This window comes from Vicia villosa, linkage group LG1 (genome assembly GCF_029867415.1).
Source record: "Vicia villosa cultivar HV-30 ecotype Madison, WI linkage group LG1, Vvil1.0, whole genome shotgun sequence".
In the NCBI taxonomy this organism is placed as follows: Eukaryota; Viridiplantae; Streptophyta; class Magnoliopsida; order Fabales; family Fabaceae; genus Vicia; species Vicia villosa.
The window spans coordinates 51,500,542-51,518,247 of record NC_081180.1 but is presented as its reverse complement, the minus strand read 5'-3'; the positions used below and the strand labels follow the sequence as shown (position 1 = coordinate 51,518,247).

General features: G+C 32.9%; 3 protein-coding genes across 4 annotated transcripts; all 3 read left to right on the top strand.

The window, feature by feature from the left end:
- The first annotated feature begins 3,353 nt into the window (after positions 1-3,353).
- Positions 3,354-5,219, top strand: LOC131634493 (uncharacterized). The gene has a single exon (XM_058905191.1). It carries the CDS (start codon positions 3,354-3,356, stop codon positions 5,217-5,219), a length of 1,866 nt encoding a protein of 621 aa, XP_058761174.1.
- Positions 5,220-6,305: 1,086 nt separating this feature from the next.
- Positions 6,306-11,088, top strand: LOC131605989 (probable trehalose-phosphate phosphatase F). 2 transcript variants are annotated; one of them, XM_058878280.1, is made up of 13 exons: positions 6,306-6,414; positions 6,507-6,554; positions 8,395-8,479; positions 8,566-9,054; positions 9,160-9,300; positions 9,385-9,456; positions 9,553-9,678; positions 9,831-9,887; positions 9,980-10,081; positions 10,191-10,268; positions 10,433-10,502; positions 10,596-10,759; positions 10,882-11,088. In XM_058878280.1, the coding sequence occupies exons 4-13, from the start codon at positions 8,749-8,751 to the stop codon at positions 10,948-10,950; spliced, it is 1,185 nt and encodes a 394-aa protein (XP_058734263.1). In that variant the 5' UTR covers positions 6,306-6,414; positions 6,507-6,554; positions 8,395-8,479; positions 8,566-8,748; the 3' UTR covers positions 10,951-11,088. The 2 variants fall into 2 exon arrangements, with proteins under 2 accessions (XP_058734263.1, XP_058734270.1); XM_058878287.1 differs by having other exon boundaries at positions 8,560-9,054.
- A 1,223-nt stretch (positions 11,089-12,311) lies between these two features.
- Positions 12,312-15,707, top strand: LOC131637706 (uncharacterized). The gene is made up of 11 exons (XM_058908313.1): positions 12,312-12,668; positions 12,782-12,857; positions 12,949-13,032; positions 13,142-13,246; positions 13,698-13,778; positions 13,877-13,941; positions 14,433-14,502; positions 14,581-14,658; positions 14,935-15,032; positions 15,132-15,267; positions 15,469-15,707. The coding sequence occupies exons 1-11, from the start codon at positions 12,415-12,417 to the stop codon at positions 15,613-15,615; spliced, it is 1,194 nt and encodes a 397-aa protein (XP_058764296.1). The 5' UTR covers positions 12,312-12,414; the 3' UTR covers positions 15,616-15,707.
- Positions 15,708-17,706: the final 1,999 nt, after the last annotated feature.

Here is a 17,706-nt window from a genome sequence, read left to right as displayed (position 1 = left end):
GGGTTCTAGACAACAGATCTGCAAGCTCAAGGTGGGTGGCTAAGGCTGTCGTAAAAAAGATGCAAACATCACAAAGTGTTAGGATTACTGACATAATTCAAGACTTGAGGCAGAATTTTTCTGTGGGCATCACTGTTGCAAGGGCATGGAAGGCAAAGCTCATAGCCAAGAGGATTCTTGAGGGAGATGCAGATAGGCAATATGCTAATTTGAGGAGGTATGCAGCTGAGTTACATAGAGTTAACCCTGGTAATACTGTGAGTATCACTGTCAACAGACCTAGCCCACATCCATACAACCAAGATTTGGGTCCTTTTACTTTTGTTTTGATGGTTGCAAAAAGGGGTTCACTAATGGCTGCAGACCTTTTGTTGGGGTAGATGGGTGTCACTTGAAAACCAAATATGGGGGTCAATTGCTAATTGTTGTGGGTAGGGACCCCAATGACCAGTATTTCCCTTTAGCATTTGGAGTAGTTGAAACAGAGACAAAGGAAACTTGGAAATGGTTTATTGATTTGTTGATGGGTGACAATGAGCAGGACAGCAGATATGTATTTATATCTGACCAACAAAAGGTTAGTGTTGTAATTATATGTCTTGTGAAAATTTGTTGTTCTTTGTGTTATTTGTTCTTTGTGAAAATTTATATGTCTTTGAGTTTGTGATTGCAGGGACTAGTTTCAGTATTTGAAGATATGAGTGAAAGGGTTGAACACAAAGATCAAACAAGAAAGCCAATAAATAGATCTTGTCTCTTTATGATTGGTCTCATGTTTTGTGTAATCTTTATGACAATGTTATATTGTTTTATGTTCTTTTGGATGTTTTGATCTAGTGACTTTGTAAGTTGACTAATGTTTTGTGTAAGTTAATATTTATGACAATATAAGACTTAAGGTCTTAATTAATATGAACTACATTTTGTGCCAAAATTCTGTTTACATTTTATTTTCTGGTGCACATGTAATTCATTACACCTTATAAACAAAACAATGAGACAATTTAATACATCTAATGCCATAAATTGTAAACAAAAATTTCCATTAAGTCATTTGAAGTTTACATAATTTTCTTCATGACTGTTTTTAACCAAACCCATCACAAGCATACTACAACAACTTAACACAAGCATACTATAACAACTTAACACAATCCTACTACAATATTCTTGTTACAATAGTACTCTAATGTCTAATTCTTGAACTTCAAAACCACTGCAAACATAACCAAACACAACATGAAGGCCAGTTTCATCTGATAAATCTTCTTCTGCATGATGGAAACTTTCAACTTTGTTTTTTCAAGCTTTTTCAGTGTTATTTCCAACTTCACCAATGCAACATTACATTTCTTGCAGTCACGATTTTCACTCTTTGTACTTTCACTCATGGCTGTGGCAAATTCATCGTCCCATAAAAACAAGTCACAAGAATTAAGACCCTGCAAACATCAACAGAAATTGGCAGAATTAAGACCCTGGAAACATCAACAGAAATTAAGACCCTGCAAACATCTACAAAAACATTACATTTAGAGTTGGAAACAATGGAATTAAAATCATATTTAACATTCCAACCTCAACCAACTCATTTCATTGATCGAGATGTCAAGACATTGAAGAATGGCACAAGAAGGCTGCTAAACGATTGGAGCTTGAAGAATTTACATTTTTTTTTTCAATTACGCGTATATCTTGTTAATTATGTTTAAGATTATATTTTGGTTTAATTTCATGTTATGTAATTTCATATAACTGAAAGTTCACATCGTTATGATACAATATAAAAACAGTATATTTTTATGTATAAAAAATAAATTTAATTTGTAATTTTAAAAATATTTGGTATCGACTATGTTTATATTAGTTAAAATTTTGATAAATTTATTGGAGATATTGTAAATGTCTCAAGTGTGAGTTTAAAGTCATATAATTTTTTGAAAACTGGAGGTCGAATATTTTATAAATAGGAAAACTCATATATTCAATGTCTTAAAATTTTAAAGTCATTATAAATGTTTTATCTTGTGATGATCCATCAATTACCAACAGGGGCGGATGTAGAGGGGTACAGGGTATTCCCTGGAATACCCTTTATTTTTTAATTCTTTTACTAATATACCCTCCCTTTTAAACCTTTTTGTTACATTAGGATTAGGTTTAATAAAAAAAACAACAAATCCACTTCCTAGCACTAGCAGCAGCCGCAACTCTCTCTCTCTCTCTCTCACAGTAAGTTTTCATTTTTTTTCTTTTTCAATTTAGCTTATGTAAATAAAAACCTCCATAGTTCTACTCTTGATTCTTGATTCTCTATTATAGTATTATGTAAATAACAAACTTTTCAAGTTTCTCTATTATGTTAATAATAACTACCATTCTTGATTCTTTTTAGCAAAACAGCATTATTTTCCTCAAACTAAAAGAACATTATTGTTGGGTTTCATTAGCCCAATCTTGAAAAGTTTCATGAAAAGAAAGATAAAGAAAAAAGTAGTAAAAAGTTTAGTTTTTTAGATGAAAAGTTAAAAACCCATTTGAGGAATGAAATAAAGGAAAGATTTTGAATGAGGAAAATGGAAGAAAATTAAGTGGACTATGAATTAAATTCAATTAAAATTTTAACTTGATATTTTCATCAAAATTTCAAAGAGGCACATGTTATTAGTAACACAATCTTAAGTTTTTTTTAAGGGATTTTTTAGGGTTAAATATGTTTAATTTTTTTTTCTAAAGTAAGACAATTTTACTTTTCGTCTTTTTTAATAATTTCGTTAAAGGATGGTCTTATAAAATTAATTGGATTTTGATTGTGATTTTAGAATGTTGCTCAAATACTTTACACCCGAACCGAGATTTCCAGAGCCAAAGAAGCTTGCTCCTTCAAATGGGCATCCCGAAGAACCTTCGTTAGTCCCTTCTTCAAATGACGTACAACCAGAACCTCATTCTTCATATAAGGTGTTTAAAAAAGGAGCTTATTTGGAGACGGATCCTGGAAAAAGAAGTCAAATTCTTGAGTATCATCCAAATGATCAAGATGAGGTAAGAAGAGCTTACCTTGTGAATGGGCCATGTAAAATTAAATTAACTGAATATGAATCCACAAATATTGGGGGAAGGGAACGTTCTTTTCAATATAGTTGGCATGAAGAGTATGACTGGTTGGAATATAGTGTAGAAAAAGATGCTGTTTTTTGTTTGCCTTGTTATGTGTGTTACAATGGTACTAGTAATTCTGCATTTGTGGTGACTGGTTTTAAAGGTTGGAATCTAAAACATAAGTTGGATAAACATGTTGGTGAGAAACCAAATAGTCATCATAAAAGTGTGTGAAAGCATGTGAGGATCTTATGAAGAAAAAGCAGAGTATTGAGTTTTCGTATGCAAAATGTAGTTCAAAAGAAGAAGTAGATTATCTTGTTCGTTTAAAAGCATCACTTGAGGCTGTCAAATATCTTGTTAGAGGCGGATTGGCATTTAGGGCACATAATGAGGGTGAAAATTCTATTTATAAGGGTCATTTCCTAGAATTTGTAGAAGCCTTGGGAAGAAATAGTGAGAAAATAGCTGCAGCAATAACAAGTGGTGGGGGAAATTGTAAGATGACTTCTCCTATTATTCAAAAAGAACTTGCAAATGCATGTGCGGTTGAAACTATTAAGAAGATAGTTGGAGAAATTGGAGATGGTTTCTTTTGTGTTCTTGTTGATGAATCTGGTGATTGCTCTGGTAAAGAACAAATGGCTGTTGTAGTGCGGTTTGTTGATGTTAGAGGTTTTGTTGTAGAAAGATTTATCGGCATTGTTCATGTTGAGGATACAAGTGCGATATCGCTTAAAGGGGCTCTTGAATGTTTGTTGTCGGGGTTTGGGTTATGTATATCTAAAATTCGAGGTCAAGGGTATGATGGAGCAAGTAATATGCGTGGTCAATTTGGAGGTTTGAAGACTTTGATTCAAAAGCAAAATCCGCAAGCCTATTATGTCCATTGTTTTGCTCATCAACTTCAATTGGCTCTTGTTTCAATGGCGAGAAAGCATGAAGATGTTGATTGGTTTTTTTGTGAAGTGTCTCGTATTGTCACTTTCTTACGGTCATCTAACAAAAGACAAGCTCTACTTCGGAATAAACAAGTTGCTCATTTTGCAAATCTAATTGAAAAAGAATTGGTGGAAACTGGTACTGGTTTAAATCAAGAGTTGTCCATTGCAAGAGCGGGTGATACACGTTGGGGATCTCACTTTCGAACTCTTAACAGGTTAGTTGATTTGTTTACTCCTATTGTTGAAGTGTTCGAAGATTTGAAAAGTGATAGTCATTCTAAGGGTGAACCAAAAAGTTTGTTACTTGTTATGCAAACTTTTAGTTTTGTGTTTATGTTGCACTTAATGGTTGAGATTTTATCTTTGACAAATAATTTGTCACAATCATTGCAAAAGGGGGATCAAGATATTGTGCATGCCATGGAACTTGTCCAAATATGCAAGAAAAAGTTGCAAGAATTTAGAGATGATGGATGGGAAACACTTTATGAGCAAGTTGTGGCTTCTTGTGGTAATGTTGAAATTGATGTGCCTGACATGGAGTCTCGGTATGTGAAAGATAAGAAATCCAAACGACTTGATCCTTTTGTTACAAATTTTCATTATTTCAAGAATGATTGCTTCTTACATGTCATAGATGTGGTATTGAAAGAGTTGAATGATCGGTTTACACCTGAAAATATTGAGTTGATCAATTGTGTTGCTTGCTTGAGTCCTTGTTATTCATTTGAATCATTTGACGTTAAATCACTTGTGAGATTGGCAAGATTGTACCCAAATGACTTTGAGGATCTTACTGATAAGGAATTGTCTAGTGAATTGGAGACTTATATTGAGAGTGTCAAGATGGACGATCACTTTTCCAATTTGACTGGCATCTTGGAACTTTGTAGGACTCTGGTTCGAACAAAGAAGCATAAGACATTTAGGTTTGTGTACACACTTGTCAAACTAGCTTTGTCCTTACCGGTTGCCACTGCAAGTGTTGAGCGAGTATTCTCGGGGATGAAATATGTTAAGAATGAGTTGCGAAGTAGAATGGCTAATCCATGGCTAAATGATTGCTTAGTGACATTTGTGGAGAAAGAGGTGTTTAATACAATCGATGATATGGATATCATCAAACGTTTCCAAGGAATGAACAAGAGAAGAATGCATTTACGATTAGACTAGAATGTTTTCTATTTTTGAGTTGTAATTGAAATACTAATACATTTTTATTAAGTAATATTATTATATTTTATGTCATTAATTTTTTTCGTATTTTTTTGTATATTTTATTTTCATTATGGGAATCCCCTGGAATTTGATCCTGGCTCCGCCCCTGATTACCAACCACATTCACCACTTCTAATTTCTCAAAGAAAAACAAATTGAAGACATGCATATCCCTCCCTCTAAGACTGCCTTCCTCTTAAGACAGGTCACATCCAATACGTAACCCAACCTATCTTATTTTCTCCCTTAGGTATGTAGACAAATTCTTTTTAAAAGGCCATTAAAAATAATATTTTTTGTAAAGACTATTACCGTAAATATTTCTCATATCAAAAGATATTTTCTAATTCTCTGGGATTCTTTAAAATGAATTTAAAGATAGTACAGACAATATAAAATAATCTTATAAATATAATTAATAAAAAAAATTATTATGTCATATTAATATTTTAAAATTATAAATGTAATTTGTGGGATACACGTCATTTATTGATTGATACTGTAAAAAAAATTTATACCTATATAAACTATTTTCACTTTTAAAATATTTTTAAATTCATTTACTTTAAAAATAAACTAAGAACTAATAAAAAACTTAAAAAATTATTTATTACGTTGATTAAAAAAGGACCTATTTATCATTTTGATGTAATGAGGATCACGAGAGATCAATACATTAATGGTTGATTCTATTTTAAAAACATATCCATCAAACTAATTAGGAATAGAATCAACAAAAAAAACAAAGTAAAGATTTTCTAATCGGTTACTAAACTTAATTCAATTACCTTCCGTAAAATGAATATAAAGATTCCACGAATTAAATTCACAAATAAAAGATTCTAGACAAAAAAAAATTATAAATAGAAGATTAATATTTCATGGTTGATTGAGCATTTAATTAAACCCAACTAAAAAAATAAAAAAATAACCCACCGTCCAAAAAAGATCAAAAAGTAATTAAAAATAAAATCAATAATAACCAAAAATGAATAATAAATAATTAAGCGAGAATCATGTTAATTATAGAACGTGAATCAACGAACTTGATACACAAGTCTTCTTATAAACATTCGAACATATAAATAGCTAAAGCCTCTTCTCATTTTCTTCTCTTCCTCTTTCTTTCTCTCATTCATTCAATTTCAAGGTCTCAATTTCTTTCCAATTTTCTTCCTTTTACGTCGCTTTTTTACGCTTTTGCACAATTTTTCATTCGCCTTTCCTTCCTTTTTGTTTCAGCTTCGTTTTCTGCGGTTTTGAAAGAAACAACTGTAGCTGAAAATTCAGGTGCGATTGATTTTCTATCTTTCTTTATGTGTATCAAGAATCTGAATTTTGATGTCATTGTGTATTGGCGTGTTTCAATGTGATAATTATCAAGAAAATGTGAAATTAATTGTGTGTGAAAAACAATAATTCATTTTATAAGCATTATGAATCATCACTATATGCACGATCGGTTGTTTTTTTTTCTTTCTTTTCTTCAGAGCTTTTTTTTCAATGTTGATATCTGTTTTTGGGATATAGAACATGGAAAAATTCAATCTTTTTGATGAATTTACTAGAAATGGTTACTATCATAGGTTGTTGACATATCTTGATTTTTTGGTGCTAATTAGATTTTATACGCTGCAAGAATTTATTTTATTGAAACTGTTTAGCTTTTTAATCTTACATTGAAACAAGAAATTATTTGTGGAAACTTATATGCATTGAGATTATACAACAATTAGAGAACGATTTCGCTACTCATTTGTTAAATAAAGTTGTCCGACGGAGATCTAAGCGGTTATGGTAAGGTTTTTCGACGTTATTGATGTTAGTGCGGCCGAGACTTTAAGTTGAGGTTGTATCGGTCACGTTTGGTTGTGATTCTTTGTAATATAAAAATTGGTGAGGTTACTGTGATTTAAAATCTTGCTTTTGATTTACTTTTAATGTGTCAATTAAGTAAAAACATGATGTGTATGATTTTCTTGTTTATAGTACTTTATATGATGTTGAATTTTGATGTTTGCATAGGGAGAGAAAAGAACTAGATAATTAATGGTGGTGGGGCTTCATGCCTGATTTAGGTTAAAAGTTTTCTATTGGTTATTGCTTTATGTCAACATTGACCTTAGAACAAAGACAGATTGCTGCCAACCATGTACCATCTTGTAAAAGTGACTTTTGATGGCAACCTTACACATGTTTTCCATAATCTCTTTTTTGTTTTTGCCCCTGTTTAGTCTCTTTGTTTTTTTGTGGTGGAGAGTAATTGAGTTTGGTTTATGCATTTAATTTATGCTCATGTTGGTGTTTAGTGTCAAACCTGTTGAAGGATATTTTTTATTGTTGTGAATATATTAATTTATACATGAATGTGAAGATCGTGGGTTGGATCTACAACTACATGTGACAGGCTGATATGTTTATTTTTTCTCCATTTTAATTTTAAAACTTAGATAGGTCCATTCATAGCTATAAGGATACAATGCAATACTTTTGATCCGCAGTTACGAATCTCGATCGTTGGAAACGGTTTATGTTCTAAGTTGTATTTTAAGGTTCATTTAGAAAGGTTAGAATACAAGCTGTCAGGTCTTTGTTTAATGGTTGAAAGCTCTTGGCGGCGCAACTCTCCTAATTATAGAAAAACCAGGACCACATTGAACCTGTGTTTTTAACTCAACACTTGGATTATTTTATTTGTGTTTCATTTCTTTATCATATGTTATACCATAAACAATTAAATGATTAATATATTTTCTCATTTTGTGCATTTGCTCTTGACTTATGCAGTAATGAATACACTATAATGTTCTTTTGCATTTTGTTGATAAGCTCGAATAGTTGATAGTGTTACTAGGTGAAAGTATTTTATTCATTTGGTTACTTATTTGAATCAGATCTTCTGAAACAATATAAAATGATCCACTGCATATATTTGGAGAAATTTTGATTCATTACTGTAGGAGAATCACGAATTCAGACAGTATATAAGTTGGAAACTTGGAATGAATATCAAATGGATTGTATTTTTGAGGCCTAACATTTGCACTCATCAACATTTAAGATTAGCAAAAATTTTAATTATGCCTAGATCTATAATTTGTCTTTATTTTGGTTAATGCTGATGTTGCAGGTGGTGTAATTAATACTCTAAACTCAGAAGAACTAGACCATTAATATTATCCATTGGCACAAAATGCAATGCGATATCTAAATAGGTATTTGTTGATTTTGGTTTTTGTTTGTTGCATATTTATTTGACTTTCGTAACAAAAATCAATTTTCTTTCTTTGTTAAGTTTCAGGGTAACTTGTGCTTGATGGACATCACACACAATAGCAGTGACAATAAAACATTAAAGCGTTGGTTTTTCATCGACAAAAGAGTTGGTTAAGCCAAAGATACATCATAATATTGCGCACAAACTTTTTTTCATACTTCTGTTCATACATAGTTACATACCCTTTAGGTAGTCTAATTAGGTGAAATGGATTTGAAGCCTTCTCATGCTTCTCCAATTCGTAGCGATCCTGTTCCTACCAACAAGTCAAGGCTTGGAATCCATTCTAGTTTGTTAGCTTGTTCACAGCAAGATTCACCACCACTCTCTCCAGGGAAGTACTCGAAATCCAATTCAAAGAAAAATATGGGAAGTCTTGATGATGTTAGGTCTAACGGTTGGTTGGATGCAATGAAAGCATCTTCACCTCCAAGGAAAAAGTCTATACTTAAAGGTTCGAGTGCTCAAGTTGCTTCATTTGACTACGACGTTGAGGATTATAATTTATGGATGGTATGATTAATTGCTACTAATTAATTTCTATGTTTTATTTCAATTAATTTCTCTCTATAATTCTATAGCGTGTCATAATTAACTTACAATATTCGATTTTTCCAGCAAGGATATCCTTCAGCACTAGAAGCTTTTGAGAAAATCATCGACTGTGCAAAGGATAAGAAGATTGCAATGTTTCTTGATTATGATGGCACACTTTCACCTATAGTAGAGGATCCAGATAGTGCTTTCATGTCTGAACCTGTAAGTAATGCATCACTATAACTCCTTTGTTCATTAATTTTGAGTGTTATGTACATTATTTTACTCTCTCAAAATAATGTTTAGATGCGAAAAACTGTGAGAAAAGTGGCAAAGTATTTCCCAACAGCAATCATTAGTGGAAGAAGTCGTGATAAGGTATTTCAAAGTTGTTCAATCTGATTTAGTACTGAGTTAAAATATTTTTTTTATCAGATTTATTAAGTGTAGAAGGTTTGGCTACTGCATTTTCAGGTTTTTGATTTAGTTAAACTAACAGAACTCTACTACGCCGGTAGTCATGGGATGGACATTATTGGCCCTGTTAGTGACACTCTGTCCATAAACCATCCAAATTGTGTTAAGTCTACTGACCATGAGGTAATTGTTGAAAGTATATGAGGGTTATTAAGAATCCGTATAAGATACATGTCGGTTAACGATACCTTTCCATTATTTAGGATGTGATCTTTCATAGGTTAAGTTTCATTGACTTCACAAGTTGACATAGTCTTTGCATTTGAATGTGACAGGGAAAGGAGATAACTCTCTTTCAGCCGGCAAGAGAATTCCTTCCTATGATCGATGAGGTGAAAATTCTATCTCCAAACCTATAATTGATGACTTATGTTCATTCTTTGACGAGCGTAACAGAAATTAATGATGAAATGTTTTCATGCAGGTTTTTAAAACCCTCATTGAGATTACTAAAGATATTGAAGGCGCAAAAGTTGAAAATCACAAGTTTTGCGCTTCTGTACATTACCGTAACGTAGAAGAGAATGTAAGAATTAACGATTACCCCAACCATGATGACTTGATCATTGATCTCTTTATAATTTTCAATCCCATTTGATGTTTTGATTATTTACCCTATTTTGAATTGATTGTAGAATTGGACAATGATCGGGCAACGTGTCCATGATATGTTAAAAAATTACCCTCGTTTACGTTCAACTCATGGACGGAAGGTATAATATTATGTACACTTTTTTTAACAATATATATAAAATCTGTTCTATTCATAATTTTTTAACTTTCCAATTTTTAGTAACTTGTAACTCAAGTCTGTCCATGCTCTTATAGTGTACTTCAACTTGCTAACATCATAAACATTTTACCTATGCTGTGATAGGTTTTAGAAATTCGTCCTGTAATTGACTGGAACAAAGGAAAAGCTGTTGAATTTTTACTTGAATCACTAGGTAAGAATCCCTCTCTTTTCCTCTTAATATGCATTGTATTTATATACCTTGCATTACAAGGTGTTTAATGATGTTAAAAATTGTAATGTGCAGGCTTAACTGATAGAAATGATGTACTTCCCATATACATTGGAGATGATAAAACTGATGAAGATGCATTTAAGGTACTGAGGGAGAGCAATATAGGTTATGGGATATTGGTTTCATCAGTGGGAAAAGAAAGCAATGCTTTTTACTCTCTCAGAGACACCAATGAGGTATAAATGCCAATACTATTTCAATGTCTTCTTCTAATTTTAATAATTGTCTTGTGGGTCTTATAAAAGTGGACTAAGAAAAAGTGTGATTATAATAATAAATTATAATTTCATTCATGCAGGTTATGAAATTTCTCCAACTCTTGGTGAATTGGAAGAGGGAGGAAGAAAGAGAGCATGGGAAGAAATAAATCTCATATAGTTGCTATATATTATGCATATTGGATTTTTTGTAATTGATTATTTCCTTCAGTTTCATTTATTCTAAAACGTTTTTTTAACAACTTTCTAATAAAGTAATCATAAATGAAAGCAATTGGGTTCTAGTATATCATGATAGTGTTAATATTGGATGTTTGAATTAGGGGTATCGAACAAGTTACATTTTAAAGTTGATGTTTAATTCAGTGTTTCAACAATTGATTTAGTTTGATTGATTGTTCAATGACCAAATCGTGTTTTAAAATTCAGATGCATTGAATTAATAAATAAGTTTTTGAAATGGAGTTTTAAGGCATAAAAAGAGTGACAAAGCAATAAAAATTGGAAGGGGGATAATATCTAATCTAATCTAAAACAATGTAAGATGATAGTAGGTATATTTAAGGGGGTACTTTTTTTTTTTTAATTTTTTTTTTTTTTTTTTTATGTTAAGACAGATTTCATTAACTGGAAAACGAGGGAAAAAGGACACAATGAATCTCTCATGGATGGATTTTTTTGCTATATAAGAAGAGTTAAATCAATTTAAGAGAAACAATGTTTAGGAATCCATTTTTAGACTTAGGATTAATTTGAAGATTAGAATCAAATAAGTTTCTTTGCAATAAATTTGATGAAAATAAAGTAAAACTTATTGCGAAAAGGTACAATCAATAAAAAGACATAAATTTTGATGAAACTTATGCTCATGTAGTTAAGTCATAAGAAAGTTTTTAACTATTTCATGGATTTATAAATTTCAAAGTCTTCAATATAAAATATAAAAATATAAAGAATGCGTTCTTGAACGGTTACATCCAAGAAAAAGTGTATGTTGATCGATTTCTGAAATTTCAAATTTTCTTTTCTCCTAATTGTATCTTCAATTTGTAATTGATTTGAAAATATAACATAATATTCCATAGATATTTTCAAAACCCTGCATGGATAATTAATTTGGGATTTTGGGACTTTTCCAAGTTTTACTATGTTTTAAGTTTTCAAAAAAAATCAATTTTTAAAAAAAAAAATACTTCCAAAAATACATTTACGAAAACAAATAAACAATTTTAACGGCATAGGGAAAATTCTCATTTATAAATAGCTTTTAGAGTATTAAGAAAATGGTAAATTCTTTGATACCTATGAATTTAAGTTGGATACCAGTATCTTTAGTGCAAATTATATTTTAATGTTAATTTATTTAAAAAAATATAAAATAAGTAAGTGATATGGTATTGAATTTCATTATTTGATATGTTAATTTATTTAAAAATAAAATAAAATAAATAAGTGATATTTAACCAAATTCAAGGAGACGGCAGTGCTCAACTAAGAAGATTAGTTGACAAAAATTGACTATTTATTACTAATCATTAATTCAAGCTCTGAAATTGAAACCAGCTCTTAAGTGTGTGAGAGTTAGCACCGTGTTTATCTCTAAAACTCCAGAAATGGCAGCTACCTTGCAAACTCCGCTTTACGCATCTCTCTCCTCCTCCTCTCCCGCATCCTCATCTTCCATTCACACAACAACATCCCTCTCCTTCCTCCGCCCCACACCGCCACAAACTCTTCTCTTCAACTTCAAAAACTCCTTCCCTCGAATTCGCGCTTCCTCCGCCGACACTGTTATCACTGAATTGGACGCTGTTTCCGCCTTCAGCGAGATCGTTCCGGATACCGTTATCTTCGATGATTTCCAAAAGTAACATTTTTTTTATTTTGAATTTGTTTGTGTTTAATTACACGGAATTTGAATGAAGGCTTGATTTTGATCTGATTTGTGAACTGTGAACTACTATACATTACACTCTACAGGTTTCCTCCAACTGCTGCTACTGTCAGTTCGTCGCTTATTTTGGGGATATGCGGTCTTCCAGATACTATTTTCAGGGTCAGTTCCGTTCCTGCCTTTCATGATCGCACTCAATATAACAACCTAATAGTGTAAGCGAGTTACTTTATTTTAATAATTCTTCTTGTAGAATGCTGTGGAAATGGCTTTGGCTGATTCTGAATGTTACGGGCTTGAAATTCCTAATGCAAGACTATCTTGTTTCGCCACCAAGGTTCATTACTGGAGAATACCTAATTTTCTTTTAATTATCATATAAATTTTTTGGTGGCAATTAACTAGTTACAGTTTCTGTTTCATGAATTCGATGTTTAAATAAGTAGGCTTTGGTGAATGTTGGTAGTGACATGGCAAAGCTTGTCCCTGGCCGTGTTTCAACAGAAGTGGATGCGCGTCTTGCTTATGACACACAAGGCATTATCAGGAAGGTACTTCATGTTAAATTTCCATTTTGCTACACTTCTTGAAAACGAGGTTATAATGTTGAGGTCTTTTGGTGGTTCAATGCCTTATTTCTTATGAGTTGTCAAATCAAATTTCGTCTAATGTTTCAGATTTACAAAGTTCATATAAAGTTGTCTACCTCAGTCGTGAGTAAGTGTCATGGCACCTCCCTAATATTTATGCAAACAGTTATGACTTTGGTACCAGATTTAGGGCAAGTGTGCTTTTCAGTTTATTGTGTCTCGTTATCATGTGAATAATCCTCAAATTAAGAAAATAAGTATCTGTATATGAGTTTGCATAAACTCTGAAATGTTTACACAATTTGAAGTTCTTGACACCATGTAGTTGTTAATCTGTTTAGTAACAAACTTCACAGTTTTTGAATCCTCAATGCTTAACAAACTACACGTCTTGTGCTCATAAATTTTACAGGTGCATGACCTGTTGAAGTTGTACAATGATAGTAATGTCCCTCATGAACGTCTGCTATTTAAAATTCCTTCAACATGGCAAGTGAGTAATTTGGAAAAGAGGAATGGCAGTCCCGGATGAATTCAAAGTCTTTGGTGCTATACTTTGTACGCTCATGACTTGTTTGTCATTTAATTTAGGGAATAGAGGCTGCAAGATTGCTGGAATCCGAGGGCATACAGACACATTTGACTTTCGTTTACAGGTTGTTTTTCTTAACATTTGAAAGAAGATTTATACAAGGATGTCATATCTGCTGTGTACGTTGCTATATATCCAGTGTGCAAATTGCTTAATGGCTCTGGTCTATCATTTTTTACAAAACAATTTCTCTCAGGAATGCTTCTCAAACTTTGCATACATTATTTCTAAATGCCATGAATTATACGAGAAGTAAATAATGTGTACAAGTTATCATTTGCTTTTTTTGACCCCAATTGGACGACCATTTCGGATATATTCTCTAGTCTGGTATCTATATTCTATTGTAATGATAATCTCCAGTTAGATATCTTTATTCTATTGCATTGACAATTCTAAACTAGTTTATAATTGGTTGAGGCTGTACATATAAGCTTGGGAAATTTTATGCAGAGATACAAAACTTGTGATAATGTCGCTGAAAATTTACCTTGAGAGAAACCATCCCCATTATATCCACTACTACTCATTTTATGGACTTATTTTGTTCTACAGCTTTGCCCAAGCTGCAGCTGCTGCTCAAGCCGGTGCATCTGTGATTCAAATTTTTGTTGGTCGCGTTAGGGTAATTTCTATTTATATTTGATTCATGTGTGTCAAATAACATTTTTTTAGGAATCTTATCTAAACTGTCATTTTTTAGGACTGGGCACGTACTCATTCTGATGACGAAGAGATAGAAGCTGCCAAGCTGAGGGGAGAAGATCCCGGGTTGGCATTGGTCTGTTGTTCCGAACAGCTCATCCATTCTTGTTCTTAGTCTGTGACTTGAATTTAGATTTAGTTTTGTGAAATGAAACTAATAAAGTTCTTGGTCAAAACTTCAAAATAGATATATGCTACATTTTTTGGTCTAATTTAAGTGAGCAATGTTTGGTGTGCGAATGTGCAGTCCATCTTGCTTCAGACAAGAATAAAAACCTATGATAGAAAAAGTTATGTTAAGTACTGATAAAGCTTATACCTGAAATTATTATTAATATTGTTATTATTTCAGGTCACAAAGGCTTACAATTATATTCACAAATATGGACACAAGTCAAAGTTGATGGCAGCAGCAGTTCGCAACAAGCAGGACTTATTTAGTCTTCTGGGGTATGAAAATGACTTGCCTGCAGTCATATCCAACCTAATTCCTTATCTAACTTTAATTTATACAATATTGATTTTTTGTTTATGTTGTGCCTTGTGTAGGGTTGATTACATCATAGCTCCGTTAAAGGTGTTGCAGTCTCTCAAAGAATCTGTTGCTTCTCCTGAAGAAAAGTATTCTTTTGTTAGGAGGCTATCACCTCAGTCTGCTAGCAGATACACATTTAGTGATGAAGAGGTATGATTTCAGCCTTTAATATCACTTGCGATTCCTCAATATACAGTAGAAATTTCTTATTTGATCCTGCAAAACACGATTTCTATTTTCTACCATTGTTCCTTTTTTGTTGTTAACCTTGGATAGTCTTTAGTCAGAGAACTCTTTAATAGAATATCATTCTTGTTTGCTAAGTTATAGTAATGCTTTACTTATATTCAGCTTATTAAATGGGACCAAATGAGGCTCGCAAGTGCCATGGGACCAGCAGCTGTGCAGCTTCTGACTTCTGGGCTGGAAGGTTATGCCGATCAAGCAAAGCGGGTGGAAGATTTATTTGGGAAAATTTGGCCACCACCAAATGTGTAACTTTACCTCTTTATGTTGCTCATTAGATGTTTAGCTTGATGAAATAAACTGAACATACAACAGTTGAATGGAATCTTCTGTTTGTTTTTTCATTTCTCCCATGAACTTTTGATCATTTTCAGTTCCCTTCCGCGTAAAGCACCCGGTTCCTTAAAAGCATATTTATTACCTTTACATACATTATTTTGTTGCAGTTTTTATTGTCTTGATCTTGTTTTTGGAGAGATTATGGTTTTTTCTTTGGGGAGTACTTAGGTTTTAATGCTAGCTAGAAATGCATAGCAGTATGAGGCCGAATTTGACTAAACTTGAACAGCAGTTAGAGATGAAATCAATAAGAACGAGTTGAATCAGGAATTGCCCACAGGATGGAGTGCTGCCAGGATGATAGATGCAGGAGCGGATATTCTTGTCCATGCAATAAGATATGAGTAGCAGCAAAGGCCATGTGATCATGGCACTAGGACTTATACAGGGCGGCAGAGGCTTTTGCCTGGTGTGACTGTAGGCTGTTTGCATGGATATTCTTGTCCATGCAATAAGATATGAGTAGCAGCAAAGGCCATGTGATCATGGCACTAGGACTTATACAGGGCGGCAGAGGCTTTTGCCTGGTGTGACTGTAGGCTGTTTGCATGGCAATGGCCACACGGTGTCGGCTGGTGGGCAAGGAGGTGTGGATATAAGACAGGAACAATCTATCTTTCTCTCATTATCTTGTTTTCCATTGGGTAAAAGCCCTCAATTCCTCAATGGGAATTTCTCTTTCCATCCCTATACATTCTCAGGCCTTTGGCGCAATTCCTTTTTTACCTTTAGAATTTGGAGATGCATTTTCGAACGCACCACATTTCATTTTTTAAAGGTATTTTCAGATATGCATCTCCGAACGCATCAATATTTATTTTTTTAGGAGTGTTTTCGAAGATGCATCTCTGAAAACAGCCATTGATGAATTTCGGAGTTACATCTCCGAAATAATAATTTCCAAAAAGAAAACAAAAAAATCAGAAACACTTGACAAAATTTAAGATAGATTTTCCAAATTACATAGATATTGAAACAAAAATTTAACATTACATATTGTTATAAACGGGTAACTGAGGACGTTGCAACAATTTAATGACATCTTCTTAAGATCTCTGGATCTCTGAATCTTCGCATCGACTTTAATCGAAACCTTATAGGAGTATCGACGAAAAGTACTCCACATAACCTTTAAATCGTCATCCCTCTTTAGCACAAATTGAGTGAACTGCACCTTTCCTTCAATATCGAGTGAATGTGAACGATACTTGAGCTTGACTACCTTCTGATTTTCTAGATATTGCAGGAGAGAATTGAGTATCGTAATCAGCTCGGCGAGCGGGGTATCCTCGAAGAACCTAAATTGAAGTGATGGTTTCACACCATTGAAGTAAACAAAAGCAAGGTGATGATACGTTTAGGTTAGAGACATATCTCTAATTAGTGGTTTGTGATGTTGAAGAATTGGTGAGAGACCTTATTTATAGAAGGTATGGAGCAATTTGGTCCCAAGATTTCTCTAACACGACACTAGATTTGACCATGTTTCCTTCTTCATCCTTGATTTCTTTTGTGACAACCGTAGGTTTGAATTTGGATCTCACATTTTTTTGTTATATGATATCGACAGAGTAATGCATAGGATGTATGAAAGACACTACCAACTACATTCATAAGGGCGTTATCTCAGTCGGTTACAATAACACTAGGCATATTTTGTGGATCCTTCAACAAACTCTTGCATATGTCAAACGCCCATGTAACGCTGTCTTCTTTATCACATTCGAGAAATGCAAATCCAACCGAAATTGTCTTCTCCGTAGAAGTGACACCAATAATTTTTAGAAGAGGAAGCCTATACTTGTTTATCTAGTACGTTGAATCAATTATAAAGACTGTTGGAAATGTGTTAAACAACTTGATAATTTTTGAATGAGTCCAAAAGATTCACGTACACTTACTTTATTATCACATACTCTGTACCTTGAAACATAGTGGTTATCGTCCAAAAGTTTCAAAAATTGTTGCTTTTCAGATCTCGGACCTCTGCTCGCAATGTACTAT